Source organism: Geotrypetes seraphini, chromosome 5 (assembly GCF_902459505.1).
Source record: "Geotrypetes seraphini chromosome 5, aGeoSer1.1, whole genome shotgun sequence".
NCBI classification, from domain to species: Eukaryota; Metazoa; Chordata; class Amphibia; order Gymnophiona; family Dermophiidae; genus Geotrypetes; species Geotrypetes seraphini.
Window position 1 is genome coordinate 47,204,786 of NC_047088.1, and position 18,698 is coordinate 47,223,483.

Here is an 18,698-nt window from a genome sequence, read left to right on the forward strand (position 1 = left end):
GTGATGATCATTTCACTTTTGAGTAACTAGTACTTCATTGCATTTTTTTGTTACAATAATTTTGAGGCAAGTAGACTCATACTTCCATAACAAAGAGTAGAGCCCGATTGTGGGGAACAGGAGAATTTTAGGAAGCCATAATGTTTGGGATGGGGTAGGGGAGCATGAAAGGATTATTTCTGTAAAGGTATAAAATGTTGGCAAAGGGCATAAGAAAGTGGTGTGGCAGGGTTTTGTGGGTTGTCCCTGACTTCTGGAACCTGCTCACACACTTCCCTTATACCCGTTTTGAATTCACTGTATTATTAATGGCTGTTAAAATACAATGATGGGAATCGTTGTTACAGGCTTGATGTAAGGAGTAGACTGGGTGTGTTGGGTGTTAGAGTTGATGATAGCATTGGGGGGTGGATCTCAGGAGTGGATTGTGGTGTGGTGGCCTGATTAACTATCAGGCAACTAATGATAGCATCTGAAACTGAGGTGGTTGAAAGCAATAAGCCATTGGGTAGTAGCCAAGTGGCCAAACAGGTTGAAAAGGCAACAGTCAAAGCTAGAAGGATGCTAGGGTGCATAGGGGGATGTATATCTAGTAGGAAAAAAGGAAGTATTGATGCCCCTGTATAAGATGCTGGTAAGACCTTATATAGAATATTATGTACAATTCTGGAGACCGCACCTTTAGAAAGATATAAACAGGATGGAGTCGGTCTAGAGGAAGGCTACTAAAATGGTCATGGTCTTTGTCATAAGGCGTATGAGGACAGACCTAAAGATCTCAATATGTATACTTAGAAGGAAAGGCAGGAGAGGGGAGATATGATAGAGATGTTTAAATACATACGTGGCATAAATGTGCACGAGGCGAGTCTTATTTGAAAGGAAGCTGCGGAATGAGAGGGCATAGGATGAAGTTAAGAGGTGATAGGCTCAGGAATAATCTAAGGAAATACTTTTTACAGAAAGGGTGGTAGATGCGTGGAATAGTCTCCGGGTAGATGTGATGGAGACAAAGACTATGTCTGGATTCAAGAAAGCGTGGGATCTCTTAGGGAGAGGAGGAGATAGTGGATGCAACGGATGGGCAGACTGGATGGGCTTTTATCTGCCATTATGTTTTTGTTTCTTTACTATGTCAACACAGTACAAAATTAAACATTTTAATAGACAGCATAGGGTATAAGCAAAAATGGAACATATAAGTAAATAAGATAGGATAAGTTGCATACAAAGTCAGGAAGGTGCTTGAATGTTGTGTATGGTGGTATTCTTTTTACTTGTAAGGTAAGGCAGGGAGGGGTGACAATGCCCTTGCAACTAGCTTTACTAATTTTCCTAAAAAGCACAGTTACTTACCGTAACAGCAGGCAGATATTCTCACAACCCACCCACCTCCCCTGGTTGGCTTCTTAGTTGGCTATCCGAACTGAGGAGCCACGTGCCTACATCGGTAAGTCCTGAACTTTCTGAAGTTCTTAACATGCATGAACACTTTAGCAGCTGTCCGTATTGGGGTTCCGTGGATGACGTCACCCACATGTGAGAATATGCTGCCTGCTTGTCCTGGGATGATAACTTTTATGCATTTGCTGAAGTCTTTCTTGCAGATGTTTATTTTTCTTGCTGATGTGTTTTTTTTTTTCTTGGTTTGTTCATTTTTGTTTTAACATTTCTGTACCTCCCCTGTCTCTGCTAACCCTGGTATCTCCTTGCTTTTTCACCTCATTTCTACTAAATTCCAGTATGCCTGTTGCCGGCACCTGGACCTGTACTCGCCCTTCTGGTTTCACACGCTCCTCTTTCTTCTGGTGCATGCTCAAACTTGTCTAGTTGGGTGAAGTTTGTCTCCACTTAGAATGGAAGCAGCATATGAGAGAGCACTGGTAACAAGACAATCTGCTTGCATGTGTAGGTAGAGATGGGAGCTTAGTGCAGCAATGAAATGGTTAAAGAGATAATTTAGGATTTCCTTAGGCCATACTTACCTCAATTGCTCTATGGGTGGATTGGCTGTTTAACTGCAATGCTGAGAGCCCTTAGCAAGAAACTGTAAAAAGGAATGGAGAACCATTGGGGGAAATGATGAGGATTTTGGTAGAGGGGACAAGAGAGGGAGACATTTTAAGGATATGTATTGCATTGGTTTTAATTGTAACTTATTTGAACTTATATTTGATGGGGAGTACAATGAAGTGATAAAAATGAAACATTTAAATACAGTGGTAAAGTTGTCTGACAAAGGCTATAACCCATAATACCAAAGAGGCTTTCCCATTTTCCCCCAAATTCGATATATCCTGCCCAAGATTGGGGCACTGTTAAAATGGATTATTTTTGCCACAAGTTGTGCTATTTTAACACAAGGTCTCATTGTATAAAATGAGACTCTGTGTTAAAATACCACAACTTCTGCTAACGTAACCCATCTTAACAGTAGCACACATTGTTGAATCCCCCCCCATAAAAACAAAGTTCACAACAATAAACAAACCCCCTCCTTTTCCCAAACCGCACAAGACGTTTTAGTGCTGGCTGGTGCGCTGAATACTCTCCGCTGCTCTGACATAGAAACACAGAGTATGACGGCAGAAAAGGGCCGTCGGCCCAATAAGTCTGCCCACTCGAATAACCCACCCCCCCTAAGCACTTCCTCGAAGTGAACCCACATGTTTATCCCATTTATTCTTAAAATCGAGCACGTTGTTGACCTCTACTACCTGAAGTGGAAGATCATTCCAACGATCAACCACCCTTTCGGTGAAGAAATACTTCCTAATGTCACCATGAAATCTCCCACCCTTGATTTTTAGCAGATGCACTCTTGTCGACGGTCATAGAGTTCCTTTGTGCGTCAGAACAGCGCAGAGCATTCAGCACGCCAGTCGGCACTAAAAAGCTCTTGCGTGGTAAAAGAGGGTGGGTGGAATCTTCTTCTATTTAGGAGGTGCTAAGTGCTCCTGCGTTAGGTCTATGTTCTCTGATTGGTGTGCGCTAATCAGAACAAGCTCGCTACCTACAATGTACCTTCTCTACAATATTTTTTTAAAAGTTCACACATGCTTAGTGTATGGAAAAGAGGCAAAATATTGCAAAAAACTTTTACATGTTTTGAGGTACCTGTTTTTCCACTTTAATATCAGGTTAAGGCAGAGGTGTCAAAGTCCCTCAAGGGCCGCAATCCAGTCGGGTTTTCAGGATTTCCCCAATGAATATGCATGAGATCTATTAGCGTACAATGAAAGCAGTGAATGCAAATAGACCTCATGCATATTCTTTGTGGAAATCCTAAAAACCCGACTGGATTGCGGCCGTCGAGGAGGGACTTTGACACCCTTGGGTTAAGGGCTCAACACCCTTTAGTAACAGGGTCCCTAAGTTTGATTAGTACACATTAAAACACCTTAGTGAATAAAAAAAAACCCTTTTTTAAATTGTATGTGTAACAAATTTAACCCCCTACCTCCTAAAATTGAGAAAATTTGAGAAAAAAAGAAAAATAAACCAGTTTGATTTTGCCTGCACATATACAGTACCTAGTAATTGCACATGTTTATCTGCTGATCACAGAATTTTCTCTTTCTTCAATTTAAATGGTCCAAATCTAAGGATACCCAGGTCGCCAGCAATGATGAGAACCCCGAGAGGGGAAACTGGTCAAGTAAATCTGAATATCTCCTGTCTATGGTCGGATATGCAGTAGGATTAGGAAATGTTTGGCGATTCCCTTATCTGACTTTCCAGCACGGAGGAGGTATAGTATGATTCAATTTTGCTTCTACTAGCTACTCTAATTTAATGACTATTTTCGTTCTTGTGGTCACATGGTAAAAAAAGGCAAAAATAAAAAGCTCTCTGTTAGAGTTCCAAATTAAAGAATCAAGTCATTCATAAATGCCTTTGAAACCTAACCAGGAAATAATTGCCTTAATCACTTCTATTGAGATCAATTTTGATTTTCAGATAAACGTCTGTATATCTAGCTATGTTGACTTTCTAAAAAAAGAAAACCTAAGGCATTCATTTCACTACAGGAAAACAATGGTGTTCAATATTAACATAGTAAAAGGAACAGACATCCTTCATCAATAGCTCGTTCTTTCAATTTGTTTTTCTAAAAGATCAAAACACTGATGTAACCCCTTGCTTACCTGGATGCTGGGAAGGAGCATACATAGCTAATTTTAATTTTTAGGACCAGAGCTGGGACCCACTCATGGAATGGGATCCCACAGCAAGCAGGCACCAGTCTTTCACTCTCTCTCCTCAGAATAATGCAGACTAAAATGTAGGTAAATCCAAAACTCCAACTTTAGTTCTTAGAACAAGTCCAACTATATACAAATGCTTTCTCTCCTTCACTCCAAGATATGATTTATTATTTCCAAACTCCAGTTACACCGATCAGATGGTGGCCTCTGACTAGCAGAAGCCAAACCTCTCAATCAGATCTTGGTGGGGTCTGATCAAAAGGCAAATCTCCCGCCCAGATGCAGTTCTTAAATCTCCTCTGGAGTGAGGTCACAAAGCTGAGACCACCTTCCAGGAAGTCCAAGAACTAGCTTAGCTTCTCTACGGGTTTTCTTAGGCTTCTGGAAGCTGCAGAAACTCCAGTCCTGAGTCCCTAGCCTTTTCTAGAGGTGCCTGCCTGTCTTCACATAGTCTATGTCTTCACATAGTTCCCATGGAGTGAAATGGGACGATTCATCAAGACCGTTTCATCACGGGATGTTTAAACCTAACCGCGATGAAATAGCCGTGTTGAATTGTCCTCTCCGGGATGAACTGGAATCACCTCTATTCTTCTCAGTGCCTCTCATCTTCTCTGCCCACCCCCTGCCTCTTCTCAGCCCCCCTCCCTACCTCACCCCCTTCCCCTTCCATCGATGCCTCTTCTCTTCTCCGTCCCCTCCCCTGCCGGTGCCTCGCCTCCTCTCTGCTCCCCAACCATATACCTCTTTTAAGGTTCACCAGTGCATCCTAGACCCATGCCCCATTCCTTCCACAGTTCCATATGGCAAGCAGTTAAGCAAGAAAACATCAGCATTTTGTGTGGTGGCATCCTCTAAAAGGATTTTTCTCAAAGTGAAAGAATTCTTGCATGGCTGAATAGCTTCCAAGAGTCCAGGAATGCGCACTTAAGAAACTACCTCAGGTGTGTAAACAGAATTGCATCTTTTCTTGTAATCCTAGGGAGAGCTAGCAGCTTCTCTGGAATGTGCTGAAATCAGGGAGAATGTGCATTGGAGCTCAGGAAAGTCTAGCAGATCCAAAATTGATATGTTGCTTTTTCTGTGTGTGGTTACAATCAAAGTGGCTTACAAATTTTGGATATGTACTTATTTTGTACCTAGTTTTATTTTATTTTTCTTTCCAGCTTATGATTTATCTTTAATCTTATCTATTGTTTTGCCTTTTGTCTTTGTTTTGTTCTATGTTCTATTTCTATCATTTAAATTTCTCCAGAATTCTACTGTTCAACGGCTCCCCCTTCTGCTTCTATTCCTTTCTCTCCTCTCTTCTACCTTCCAAAGTATTTAGATCAATGCTGTCTTGTTAAAATGTTTATTTTATTTTTATTTTTCCTCTAACTCTACTTTTCACTTCTCTATTACCCTCCAGGTACTTTAGTTAGATTGTGAGCCTTCGGGACAGTAAGGGAATTTTTCAAGTACCTTTCTTATTTCTAATCTTAATGTATATTTTCTGTAAACCGCTTAGAACCTAACGGATGTAGCGGTATATAAGAAATAAATTACATTACATTACATTACTTGCGCAAGCTCTCAAGGAGCAGCAGTGGGGATTGAACTTATAACCTCAGGGTACTGAGACAGCTGCTCTAGTCACTAGGCTACTCCTCCATTCTGTATGATGCCCTCCCCCCTATTGATAGTATCATGAGATTACCAGTAAGGGTCAGGAAGTGCCATTTTTTTTAACCTGGAGCCACAAGAGGTACAAGTGACTCAGGATCACGCCTACCTTCTTTGAGGAGACCATCAGGATTGTCTCAGGTAAGGTTAAGGATGGCCTGGAGGTTGGGAGAGGGAGTGGTCTGAGGCAGGGTTTGGACTATGGTTTTGCAAAATTCTATGTGGGTGTATTTTGCTGGGAACAAGAAGAGAGGTCCTCTATTGTTATTTAGGATGGTTCTCCAGGAGCTTTGGTCAGCACATTAGTGTGGTCTGATACTTCTGGGCAGGAGAAAATAAAATACAAGCTATGATCCAGTATTATTTTTCACCAAATAGCATGCCTGGCAGAGTATAATACAGGCTGTAAGAAATGCTGCATGAAAATGTATGCTTTGCATACTATTATGCAGCCTGAGATAATGGTTAGGGCTCTTCAGCTTGGAAAAGAGACAGCTGATTGAAGTCTACAGCTGATTGAAGTCTTCAAAATCCTGAGTGGAGTAGAACGGGTACAACTGGATCAATTTTTCACTCCATCAAAAATGACAAAGACTAGGGGATACTCGATGAAGTTGCAGGGAAATACTTTTAAAACCAATAGGAGGAAATTTTTTTTCACTTGGAGAATAGTTAAGCTCTGGAACGTGTTGCCAGAGGATGTGGTAAGAGCGGACAGCGTAGTTAGTTTTAAGAAAGGTTTGGACAAGTTCCTGGAGGAAAAGTCCATAGTCTGTTATTGAGAAAGACATGGGGGAAGTCACTGCTTGCCCTGTATCAGCAGCATGGAATATTGCTACTCCTTGGGTTTTGGCCAGGTACTGGTGACCTGGGTTGGCCACCGTGAGAACAGGTTACTTGGCTTGATGGACCATTGGTCTGACTCAGTAAGGTTATTCTTATGTTCTTATGTAATAAATATAATATATGACAAAAGTTGAACAAAATATTAGTTACCCCCATAAATACAGTAAAAATGTATCATAATTTTGTATCGCTGATATGTGTCATTAAAATCATCTATAGCACCTGAAGGGGGAGTGTGTGGCACAGTGGTTAGAGCTATAGCCTCAGCACCCTGAGATTGTGGGTTCAAATCCCATGCTGCTCTTTGTGACCTTGGGCAAGTCACCTAATCCCCCATTGCCCCAGATACATTAGATAAAGTGTGAGCCTGCCAAGGCAAAGAGAGAAAATGCTTTAGTACCCGAATGTAAACCACTTAGACTATAAGTGGTACATACATACTACAAATAAAGATTGGAGGGTGGCCAATGTAATGCTGATTTCTGAGAAGGATTCCAGGGGTAATCGAGGAAATTACAGTCTGGTAAGCCTGACTTCATTTCTGGGCAACATAGTGGAAACTATTATAAAGAATAAAATTATGGAACACGTAGACAAACATGATGTAATGGGCCAGAGTCAGCATGGGTTCAGCTAAGGGAAGTCTTGCCTCACCAATTTGCTTCATTTCTTTGAAGCTATAAGCAAACACATGGTTAAAGGTGAGCCGGTTGATGTAGCATATCTAGACGTTCAGAAGGCTTTCGACAAAGTTGCTCATGAGAGACTCCTGAGGAAATTAAAGATTCATGGGATAGGTGGCAATGTTCTGTTGCGGACTAGGAATTGGTTATTGGACACAGTGGCATACCTAGGGTATGTGGCACCCAGGGCCCATCATTTTTTGACACCCCCCCCATGTAAAAAAATATTTTTTTGTAATGACCATGAAACGGAATAAATGGTCAGAATAGAAACAGGCAGTGAAAATTTTCTTATATTCCAAACATAACATAACATAAATTATGTCTGAATTGTCATGACATCAGAAGTACATATGGAGTAGTTGCAGGTGATGCTTGGGACAGTTCTGATTGTGTTAGTTCGGTTTTATGTGTTTTTTGAATAGAAGGGTTTTTATTTCTTTTTGAAGGTTTTGCAGTATGTGGTCGATGTCAATTGGTTGTAGGGTTGGGGGTCGAGTGTTAGAAGGTTGTCGAACTGTTTTTTTCTTTTGACGTTTTTGGTTGGAGGGTGTGTGAATGGTGCGTGAGTTCTCCTATGTCTGTTTGAAGTGGATTGAATTATTTAGCTGAAGAAATTAGTTACCCCCTCATCCCACACACATTAATTCTCTTCCATTTTTGTTCCCATTATAAAAAACACTGATAAGTTCCCAGAAAAAAAATACATTAAAATAAGAAGTGAAAACAAAGGCCCCTACAGATGAGAACATAACATAAGAATAGCCTAACTGGGTCAGACCAATGGTCCATCATGCCCAGTAGCCCATTCTCATGGTAGCCAATCCAGGACACTAATACCTGGTCAAAACCCAAAGAGTAGCAACATTCCATGCTACCGATCCAGGGCAAGCAGACACTTCCCACATGTCTTAATAACAGATTATGGACTTTTCCTCCAGGAATTTGTCCAAATCTTTCTTAAAACCAGCTACACTATCTGCTTTACCATAACTTTTGGCCACTTCATTTTTAAGTTTAGATCTTTCCTTTCAAACAGAGACCTTGCTAGATGTCAAATACAGCACAAGGTAACTTCACATGGACTTAGCTGTGCAGGAAATGTGAATCTCCTCATACACCCACCATATAGTGCAAAAATGTACAAAGGTCTGTTTTTTTCTTTCGATCACTACATAGCCTAATGCCACACAAGCAGCGCTGTTACAAACATATTCTGTAGGTCAATGCTAAGGATAACAAAGTTTCCTTCCTTGGACCAGGAGATATTGATAAACCACTGGAAGAGATCCCAAAACAACACCCAAAGACCCACTCAGTGTGTGAAACAGTTGAGTGGAGTGGACTAACTGGGGGATGGAAATGGGCCCGGAGTTTGCTCAGCAAAATTTCCCAGACCACCTCTTCCTCTCAACACATTGACACGCTGCCACCATCACCACTAGGAACACCTCACTGGGTAGGCCAGCTATGCTATAAACTTTATAAAACACATTATTATATTTTCTTATAAAGCACATATTTTAACTGAACTCTCTGACATCCTCAGCCTTTCCATTCACAAAAATAGAAGGAAGAAAAGTTCCCATTTCCTGCTGTCTCATGTCCCCGGCCTATACAATATTTTTTTTCTGCAGACCCTTCAAAAGTCTGACCAAATCCTCGTTTCACTTGCATTATAAAGTACTGAGGATTCCATCTCTCCCCAATCCCAGGTCCTAAAGTCTAAGACAGTAGCGCAAACTAATGCTGCCAGATTCAGGAAAAAAAATTTTGATTCGATTCAGCCTATTGAATTGGTTTTTCAATTCGATTTTCCTGCCCAGTTGGGTGATTTTTTTCAAAACTCCTGGTGGGTTTTATAGCTTTTTCACCCCCTTTGGCTTCTCCTAATCACACTGGCGCTGTGGTGCAAATAAAATAAAGAAACAAAAAGGACTTTTCCTCTCTCTGTTAAATCCTAGCTCACGTTTGCAGTCTAACACCAGCTCTGGCAGGATACACATTTCAAATCTGACATATTATAATCACAAAACAGAAAATAAAATTAATTTTTCTACCTTTTGTTGTCTGGTTATATTTCAAATCTTGTTGGTCCAAGGCTCTGGTTTTCTTCTGATAACTTGCTTGCCAGGGTCTCCTTCTTTCTGCATGCTAACCATCCATCTGCCAACTCTGTCCTCCCTTTCCATTTCCCTTCCCTTCCCAGGAAGTCTGGTATCTTTCCTTTTTTTCATCTCCTTCCACAGATCCACCTTTTCTTAACTACCCTTTCATCTGGCATCTCTCCCTCCTTCCCCACCACCCCAGAGTCCACCATCTCTCCCTTTCTTTTCCTAATTACCCTCCTATCCAGTATCTCTATCCCTCCTCCACACCATCCCTTGTGTCCAATTTCTCTCCCTTTCTGTTCCTTCCCTCCCTAAATCCCATGGTCCATCATCTCTCTCCCTCTCCTCTATTTTCAGACACATTATTTCTTCCCCCCCCCCAAAGTTTGGCATATGCACGTCTCTTTGAACACCCCCTTCCCTCCGTGTACTTCTAAACCAGGGTCCCCCCCAAAGGCCTGTCCCCCCCTTAAAGGTCTGCCTGTCCCCCCTTGAAGGCCTGCACCCCCCTTGAAGGCCTGTCCCACCCCCTTGTAGGCCTGTCCCCCCCTTGTAGGCCTGTCCCCCCCTTGAAGGCCTGTCCCCCCCTTGAAGGCCTGCACTCCCTTGAAGGTCTGCACCCCCCCCGAAGGCCTTCACCCCCCGAAGGCCTGTCCCCCCCTTGAAGGCCTGTCCCACCCCCTTGTAGCTTGTCCCCCCCCTTGTAGGCCTGTTCCCCCTTGAAGGCCTGCCTGCCTGTCCCCCCTTGAAGGCCTGTCCCCCCCTTGAAGGCCTGCACCCCCTTGAAGGTCTGCACCCCCCCGAAGGCCTGCACCCCCTCCGAAGGCCTGTCCCCCCCCTTGAATGCCTGCACCCCCTTGAAGGTCTGCACCCCCCGAAGGCCTGCACCCCCCGAAGGCCTGTCCCCCCCCTTGAAGGCCTGTCCCACCCCCTTGTAGCTTGTCCCCCCCTTGTAGGCCTGTCCCCCCTTGAAGGCCTGCCTGCCTGTCCCCCCTTGAAGGCCTGTCCCCCCCTTGAAGGCCTGCACCCCCTTTAAGGTCTGCACGCCCCCGAAGGCCTGCACCCCCTCCGAAGGCCTGCACCCCCCCGAAGGCCTGTCCCCCCCTTGAAGGCCTGCACCCCCTTGAAGGTCTGCACTCCCCCGAAGGCCTGCACCCCCCCCGAAGGCCTGTCCCCCCCTTGAAGGCCTGCACCCCCCCGAAGGCCTGTCCCCCCCTTGAAGGCCTGTCCCACCCCCTTGAAGGCCTGTCCCCCCTTGAAGGCCTGCCTGCCTGTCCCCCCCTCACCCTTGAAAGCCTGCCTGCCTGCCTGCCCGCCCGCCCCACCCTGAAGGCCTGATGCCCCGACCCACCCCGAAGGACCGCTCGCCCCTCTGGCCTCCCCGCACCACCTATGAAGCAGCCGCAGCAGGATCGCGACGTCAGCGATCTCTGCGCTGCTTAGGCACTGCTTCCTGCACTGCGGTCCCGCCCCTCCTCTGATGTCAGAGGAGGGGAGGGACCGCGGCACAGGAAGCAGCGCCCAAGCAGCTCAGGGATCGCTGACGTCGCGATACTGCTTCACAGGTGGTGCAGGAAGGTCAGTGGGGCGAGCGGTCCTTCGGGGGTGGGGGGGACTGAACGGCAAGGCCGGGAGCACCCCCTCAGGGCTGGCACCCGGGGCACACCCCTCCCCCCGCCCCCCCTTGGTACGCCACAGATTGGACAGGAAACAGAGGGTAGGAATAAATGACCATTTTGCCTCAATAGAGGTGAATAGTGGAATATCGCAGGGGGGTCATTTCTGATGCTATTTAACATATGCATTTATAAATGATCTGGAAATTGGAATGACAAGAGAGGTGATTTAATTTGCAGACGACACAAAACTATTCAAAGTTGTTAAAACACATGCAAACTGAAAAAATTGCAGGAAGACCTTAGGAAATAGGAAGACCGGGCATCCATATGGCAGATGAAATTTAATGTGGACAGAGGCAAAGTGATTCACATTGGGAAGAATAATCCAAATCACAGTTAACTGATGCTGAGGTCCACTTTAGGGGTTAACACCCAAGAAAAAAATCTAGGTGTCATTGTAGACAATAATCTGCAACCTTCCATCCAATGTGCTGAGGTGACCAAAAAGGCAAACAGGATGCTAAGAATTATTAGGAACCGGATGGTAAATAAGACCAAGAATGTTATAATGTCTCTGTTTTGCTTCATGGTGCAATCTCACCTTGAGTATTGCATTTAATTCTGCTCGCAGTATCTCAAAATAGATATAGCAGAATTAGAAAAGGTTCAAAGAAGAGTGACCAAGATGATAAAGGAGATGGAACGCCTCTCACATGAGGGATGGCTAAAGGGGTTTGCGGCTCTTCAATTTGCAAAAAAGACAGCTGAAGGGAGATAAGACTGAGGTCTACAAAATCCTGTGTGGCATAGAGCAAGTACAAACGAATTGTTTTTTTACTCCATTAAAAATTGCCAAGATTAGGGGACACTCAGGGCTCCTTTTACAAAGGTATGCTAGCGTTTTTAGTGCGCACTATAGCACGTGCTAGCCGAAAAATTACAGCCTGCTTAAAAGGAGGTGGTAGCGGCTACCGCTTGTGGTATTTTAGCGCGTGCTAAGTGCATGCTAAAACCGCTAGCGCGCCTTTGTAAATGGAGCCCTCAATGAAGTTACAGGGAAATACTTTTAAAACCAATAGGAGGAAATATATTTTTCACTCAAAGGATAGTTAAGTTCTGAAACTCATTGCCAGAGGATGTGGCAAGCGTGATTAACACAGCTGGGTTTAGACAAGTTCCTGGAGGAAAAGTCCACAGTCTGCCATTGAAACAGACATGGTGGAAGCCACTGCTTGCCCTGAGATTGGTATCAAGGAATTTTGCTACTATTTGAGTTTCTGCCAGGTATCTGTGACCTGGATTGACCACTGTGGAAACTGGGTACTGGGGTAGACGGACCATTTGTCTGTTCTGGTATGGCTGCTCTTAGCTCTTATGTTTACTTTTAAATCGAAAGAAATAATATCCAGAACATAAGATATTCAAAACAGTCTATCTTCACCTCTATTTTCTTAATTTTTTAAAAAAAAGTTTCAATTAATTTGTGACTTTCCTTTATTTATATTAAGAGGGTGTCATTTTTAAAAAAATATTTATTTTATACAACAAAGTTCCTAAATGATTTAATAGAAGACATTCAAAATATAGCTACTAGGAAATGCTAACCCTCTGTTTTACTAAATATACACGCACTCTAACTGCTAACGCGAACATAGACTAACATGTATGTTAGCCTTTAGCATGTGGTTAGTGCGCACTAAAATGCTTGGCGTGCTTTTGTAAAAGGAGCCCTAAATGTTTATTGGGGTATCCCTATTGTGGGATCTCCTAGAAGTAGGGAGAGCCTGGATTCTCTACAAGGAAAACTGTTCCAGCAGTTGGTAAGGGAACCCATGCGGGATGGGTCCACACTGGACTTAGTGCTTACAAACGGAGAAAGTGTTTCTGATGCTATAGCGGGTGATCATTTGGCATCCAGTGTCAACTGCACGCTGTGGTTTAATATTGTCAGGTGTAGAAATGGCTCATTTGAAAGTGAAGGTTCTAAAGTTTAAAAAAGCTAACTTTTAGATGGGGATTATGGGAACATCTGGAAGAAGTAGGAAAGCAGTGGGCAAAACTGAAAGGAGCTATTGTAAGGGCAGCAAACCATTTTGTAAGGGAAGTAAGTAAAAGTAAGCGGAAAAGAAGGTCGCTTTGGGGAGTGTGTGGTGCAGTGGTTAGAAGACAAAACAAAGCAAGGAGAACTGCAGTAACATGTTCAATGATAAAGGCAAAGTTTATTAAAATAATTGCAGTTAAAAACAACACCTTAAAATTAAACCACAGGACCCAACATGGTCCGTGTTTCGGTACACACCTTCTTCAGGGTTCCTAATGTACAAAGATAAAAATAGAAATTTTACTGCAGATTTTGTTGGTTCTTCCTTTTTTGTTTGTGGTGCAGTGGTTAGAGCCACAGCCTTAGAACCCCGAGGTTGTGGGTTCAAATCCCACATTGCTCCTGGTGAGCCTGCCAGGATAGATAGGGATAAATGCTTGAGTACCTGAATGTACACCACTTAGGTTATAAGTGGTATATAAATACTAAAAAATAAAGTAGAGTTGAGAAGGTAAGGAAAAAGAGATTAGCTTTCATAAACTACAAAAGATCGCAGAAAGAAAAATTGTACACCACCCTGAACTTCTCCAAGACAGGGCGGTATATCAAAGGCTAACAAACAAGCAAACAGTACCAGTGCTTGGATAGGGGCCAGCACTGAAGGCCTAATTTAGGGCTCCTTTTACAAGGCTGCAGTAGAGAGGTTTCTACTGTGGGTCGGCGAGGTAAATGCTCCAATGCTCATAAGAATTCTGTGAGTGTCTGAGCATTTACCCTTGCTGGTTCGCAGTAGAAACTGATACTGCAGCTTTGTAAAAGTCAACATTAGCCAACAGCAGTCAGCATGTACAATGTTAAATAGTAGTAGTAGAGAAACACACTGACTGTGATTGGCTGAATATGCGGCCCAATAAATTTGTATAGTCTATAGCAGTGGTCTCAAACTCGCGGCCCGGGGGCCACATGCGGCCCGCCAGGTACTATTTTGAGGCCCTTGGCATGTTTGTCATAATCAAAAAAATAAAATAAAAGTTTATTGATCATATGTCTCTTTAGCTATAAATTAAAATATTATGATTAAGACTTAGCCAAAAGGAAAGATTTATAAACTATAAAGAGTTTTGCCTCATGCAAAATTGTCATCTAATATAATAAAATGCTAGGCTGCGCATGCGCACTCAGAAGTCGTGTTCCCTGATCCCGTCGCGGAAACACGACTGCGCATGTGCGCCCCTGGCTCTCACTGTGCACTATGCTCAAGCTGCCGCCATGGCTCCTCTCACGAACTCGAACAGGATCGAGAGAGGAGCTGCGGCGGGGGCTTTCAGGACAGAATATGATTACCATGTTTCTTTAGGCAGCCCCGGTTGTTTACTTGGATTCAATGTCAGCATTAGGGTTCGCCAGCCGTGAGAGCCGGGTGAGGAAGGCCGCCGCAGCCTCGCGGCTAGGTAGGGGGACAACAATCGCGCTTATGCTCAAGCCGCCGCCACGACTCCTCTCTCGAACCGCACCAGGATCGAGAGAGGAGCTGTGGCGGGGGCTTGAGCATAAGCGCCATTGTTGTCCCCCTACCTAGCCGCGAGGCTGCGGCGGCCTTCCTCACCCGGCTCACATTGAATCCAAGTAAACAACCGGGGATGCCTAAAGAAACAAAGTTTCACGGTGCTTGGCCCGCCAAACAATTCCTGCCGTTGCCGAAATTTGCCCCAGTTCCTTCCCTTCCTCCATCAGGTACAGTTCAGCTCCGCCTATGTTAAAAGGAGCTGCTTTGAAATTGGAGCCCTGCTGCCACCGTAACACATTCCCTCTGCCGCGGTCCCATATGTCAGAGAAGGGGCGGGACCAAGGCAGAGGGGAACGTGCTACGGTAGTGGCAGGCCTCCGATTTCGATGCGGCTCCTTTTAACATTGGTGGATTCACTGCACCTGATGGAGGGAGGGAAGGAAATGTGGTTGTGCGCTGTTGAACCCCTCTTTGCCCTCAGACCACTGTCTCAGACCACTGGGGGGAGGTGCCTGTCTTCAGCTGCAGGGATGGAGGGAGGGAAGAAGAAAGAAGGGGCCCTGGCAAGCGAGTTATCAAAAGCCAACCATAGCCTGGGACCCCTACATGATACCAGACAACAAAAGGTAAGAAAAATAATTTTATTTTCTGTTTTGTGATTACAATATGTCAGATTTGAAATGTGTCTTGAGGGAGGCTGCCGCCACGGCTTTGGACAGAGGGGTACCATTTTCGTGGGAGCCGGCCTTCGGAGAGGCTTGGGACGCGGGGACAGATGCGGGAGGGGCTGCCGCTGCGAAGGGCTTTGGTGGGGGAGCCAGCCAGACCGCGAGTGTGGGGACGTTGTAAGCGCGGATTGGTCAAGAAGCCACCGCTGCCGAGGCTTTGAAATTGCTCTCCCACCATCACTCCCTCCCGCCCCGGCTCTGCCTCTGCCCCTGCCCAGGTTCAAAAGCAGGAGAGGCGGTCATTTAGCACCCGTTAATCTAACGGGCTTAAACACTAGTTTCTTTAATAAGACATTAACTATTTTTTTCTGAGGCCCTCTCCAAGTCCAAAATGTGGCCCTGCAAAGGGTTTGAGTTTGAGGCCACTGATCTATAGTGAACCAACAAATGTTCTGAATCTTATATGATGAATAATATGGTTTCTTTCTCAGAACAGAAGGATCTGAAACAGAAGCCCTCTGACATGGGTTTTATAACTTCCAATAGCTCTGTTTTCTAGGATTCCCATAATGAGTATTTATGACATATTTGGAGACAACTGAATTGAAGAATCAAAGCAATTATGAAAAGTGCCATGTCTAAATGAACTCAGATTCAGATTAATATATCTTTATGGAATTTGAATCTCTATTTCTTCTCAGGTGCATTTCTCATTCCATATACAATTATGCTGGCATTTGCTGGTTTGCCTCTGTTCTTCTTGGAATGCTCCCTGGGGCAGTTTGCCAGCTTGGGACCAGTGTCAGTCTGGAGGATGTTGCCAGCTTTCCAAGGTTTGTGCTACCCTTTGGCTTGTATATACCATTATATTTGTGTAATTTGAGACTATTTATATCATGATCAAAATAGGATAAATTGTCAAGAATCAGAAGTGTTCAATGTTCACTCTGTGTGTTGGTTCTCAAGCCCAGAAGTAGGGCTTGAGAACCAACGGGAGAAATTGCCTTCATGCCAGTGAACAGCAAACAACACAATAAAGGTGACCAGTTGGTGCTCAGTCTTTTTAATTGTAATTGACTCGACCGGTTCATAGACAACGGCGCGAAAGACAAAGGTGCGCCCAGATAATTGAGCGCAGCGCGGAGGCGCGCGCCGCTCAAAATTACTGTTTTTAGGGGCTCCGACGGGGGGTTTGGTTGGGGAACCCCCCCACTTTACTTAATAGACATCGCACCGGCATTATGGGGGGTTTGGGGGGTTGTAACCCTCCACATTTTACTGTAAACATAACTGTTTCCCTAAAAACAGGGAAAAAGTGAAGTTTTCAGTAAAATATGGGGGGTTACAACCCCCCACACCCCCACAACGCCCCCACAACACGGCACGATGTCTATTAAGTAAAGTGGGGGGGTTCCCCCCCACGCCCCCCCGTCAGAGCCCTAAAAACATTAATTTTGAGCGGCATGCGCCTCCGTGCTGCGCTCAATTGTCTGGGCGCGCCTTTGTCCCGGCGTGCTTTTGACCTGACACCGACTTGACCCGATCGTGCTTCGGCCCACAAGGGCCTGCCTCAGGAGTCTTGTGGTGAAATCATGACAGTTAAGACGTGCAAATTCCCAAAATCTTTCCAATCATCTTACGAAACATCCTTTGTAAACTAGAATATGCTGCTGTTTGTAGAAATAAAACCGAAACTGCAGCTTAAAAAAAACACTGCAGTAGCACACGCTGGTTTTTCGAGCAGCAGTTTCGGTTTTATTTCTACAGGTAGCAGCACAAAGGGTGTTTTGTAAAATGATTGGAAAGATTTTGGGAATTTGCACGACTTAACTGTCATGATTTCACCACAAGACTCCTGAGGCAGGCCCTTGTGGGCCGAAACACAATCGGGTCGAGTCAATTACAATTAAAAAGACTGAGCACCAACTGGCCACCTATATTGTGTTGTTTGCTGTTCACTGGCATGAAGGTAATTTCTCCTGCTGGTTCTCAAGCCCTGCTTCTGGTGCTAACCACGCTTTCAGTGGTTGTAGGTGCCTCTTTAGTCAGGACAAAGGTGCCTCCATTTTGTAAATGACATTTTAATTGGGTTTTGATTAGCTCAGTCAATTACTGAATAGATTGGACCAATTAAAATGATTGTTAGGTGGTGGTAGGCGCCTATTGCCACCTACCTAATGGCACTGTTTATGGAATTTTCTCCAATAGTAGTTTTACAGTGCAAACACGTGTAAAAATTGCTGGGTGGTCACACTACAAAGTCTGTAAATTCACCATATTTAAAGATAATCTCATTCTACTCAGACATGAATGTCAATAGTTTGAAATTCCAAGCGGTTGCTGAGAAAATAAAAATAACCTTTAGGGCAGGGGTGTCAAAGTCCCTCCTCGAGAGCCGCAATCCAGTCAGGTTTTCAGGATTTCCCCAAAGAATAGGCATGAAATCTATTAGCATACAATGAAAGCAGTGCATGCAAATAGACCTCATGTATATTCATTGGGGAAATCCTGAAAACCCGACTGGATTGCAGCCCTCAAGGAGAGACTTTGACACCCCTGCTCTAGGGGGTTACATTTGCTAGAAAAATTTGTATCGTTCCCCTCGTGGAAAGTGTTTTACAGCTCTGCTTTTCTTCTACTTAAAAGGGGCAACTTTAAACAAGTTGCCTATGTGTAAAGGCAAAGTAGGTGTCTGCTTTGGGGCTATTTTATAAAAAAAACAAGCTTCTGTGTATCATCATAAAATACTGTACTAAAATAAACAAGCAGAAATTGCGGTTAGATTGAAGCTGTGGATATTTACTTAAGCTTGAGAGTCGATGTGTGGAATGCATGTATAACCTGTTTGACTACATGTATTTTATAAGGAATATTTCCACTTTTCATTTCTACTCTGCCCATGCTCTGTTCCAGAACATGTATGTCTGGTAAAGTACACATCTTGATGTCACTGGGTATACTTTTATGCGGTGTCAGGTCAAAAGCGCGCCGGGACAAAGGCGCGCCCAGTCAATTGAGCACAGCGCGGAGGCGCGCGCCGCTCTAAATTACTGTTTTTAGGGCTCCGACGGGGAGGCGTGGGGTGGGAACCCCCCCACTTTACTTAATAGACATCGCGCCGCATTGTGGGGGCGTTGTGGGGGGTGTGGGGGGTTGTAACCCCCCACATTTTACTGAAAACTTTACTTTTTCCCTGTTTTTAGGGAAAAAGTTAAGTTTACAGTAAAATGTGGAGGGTTACAACCCCCCAAACCCCCCATAATGCCGTCGCGATGTCTATTAAGTAAACTGAGGGGGTTCCCCAACAAAACCCCCCGTCGGAGCCCCTAAAAACTGTAATTTTATGCAGC

General features: G+C 44.4%; 1 protein-coding gene across 2 annotated transcripts in view; it reads left to right on the forward strand.

Annotated features, from left to right (window-relative positions):
• SLC6A14 (solute carrier family 6 member 14) overlaps nt 1-18,698 on the forward strand; it is a 95,016-nt gene that overhangs the window by 28,132 nt on the left and 48,186 nt on the right. For both annotated transcript variants that reach the window (XM_033944144.1, XM_033944143.1), the window contains exons 2-3: nt 3,607-3,751; nt 16,050-16,181. In XM_033944144.1, coding sequence (XP_033800035.1) covers nt 3,682-3,751; nt 16,050-16,181 — 202 coding nt within the window. In that variant the 5' untranslated portion in view covers nt 3,607-3,681. The remainder of the gene's footprint in view (nt 1-3,606; nt 3,752-16,049; nt 16,182-18,698) is intronic.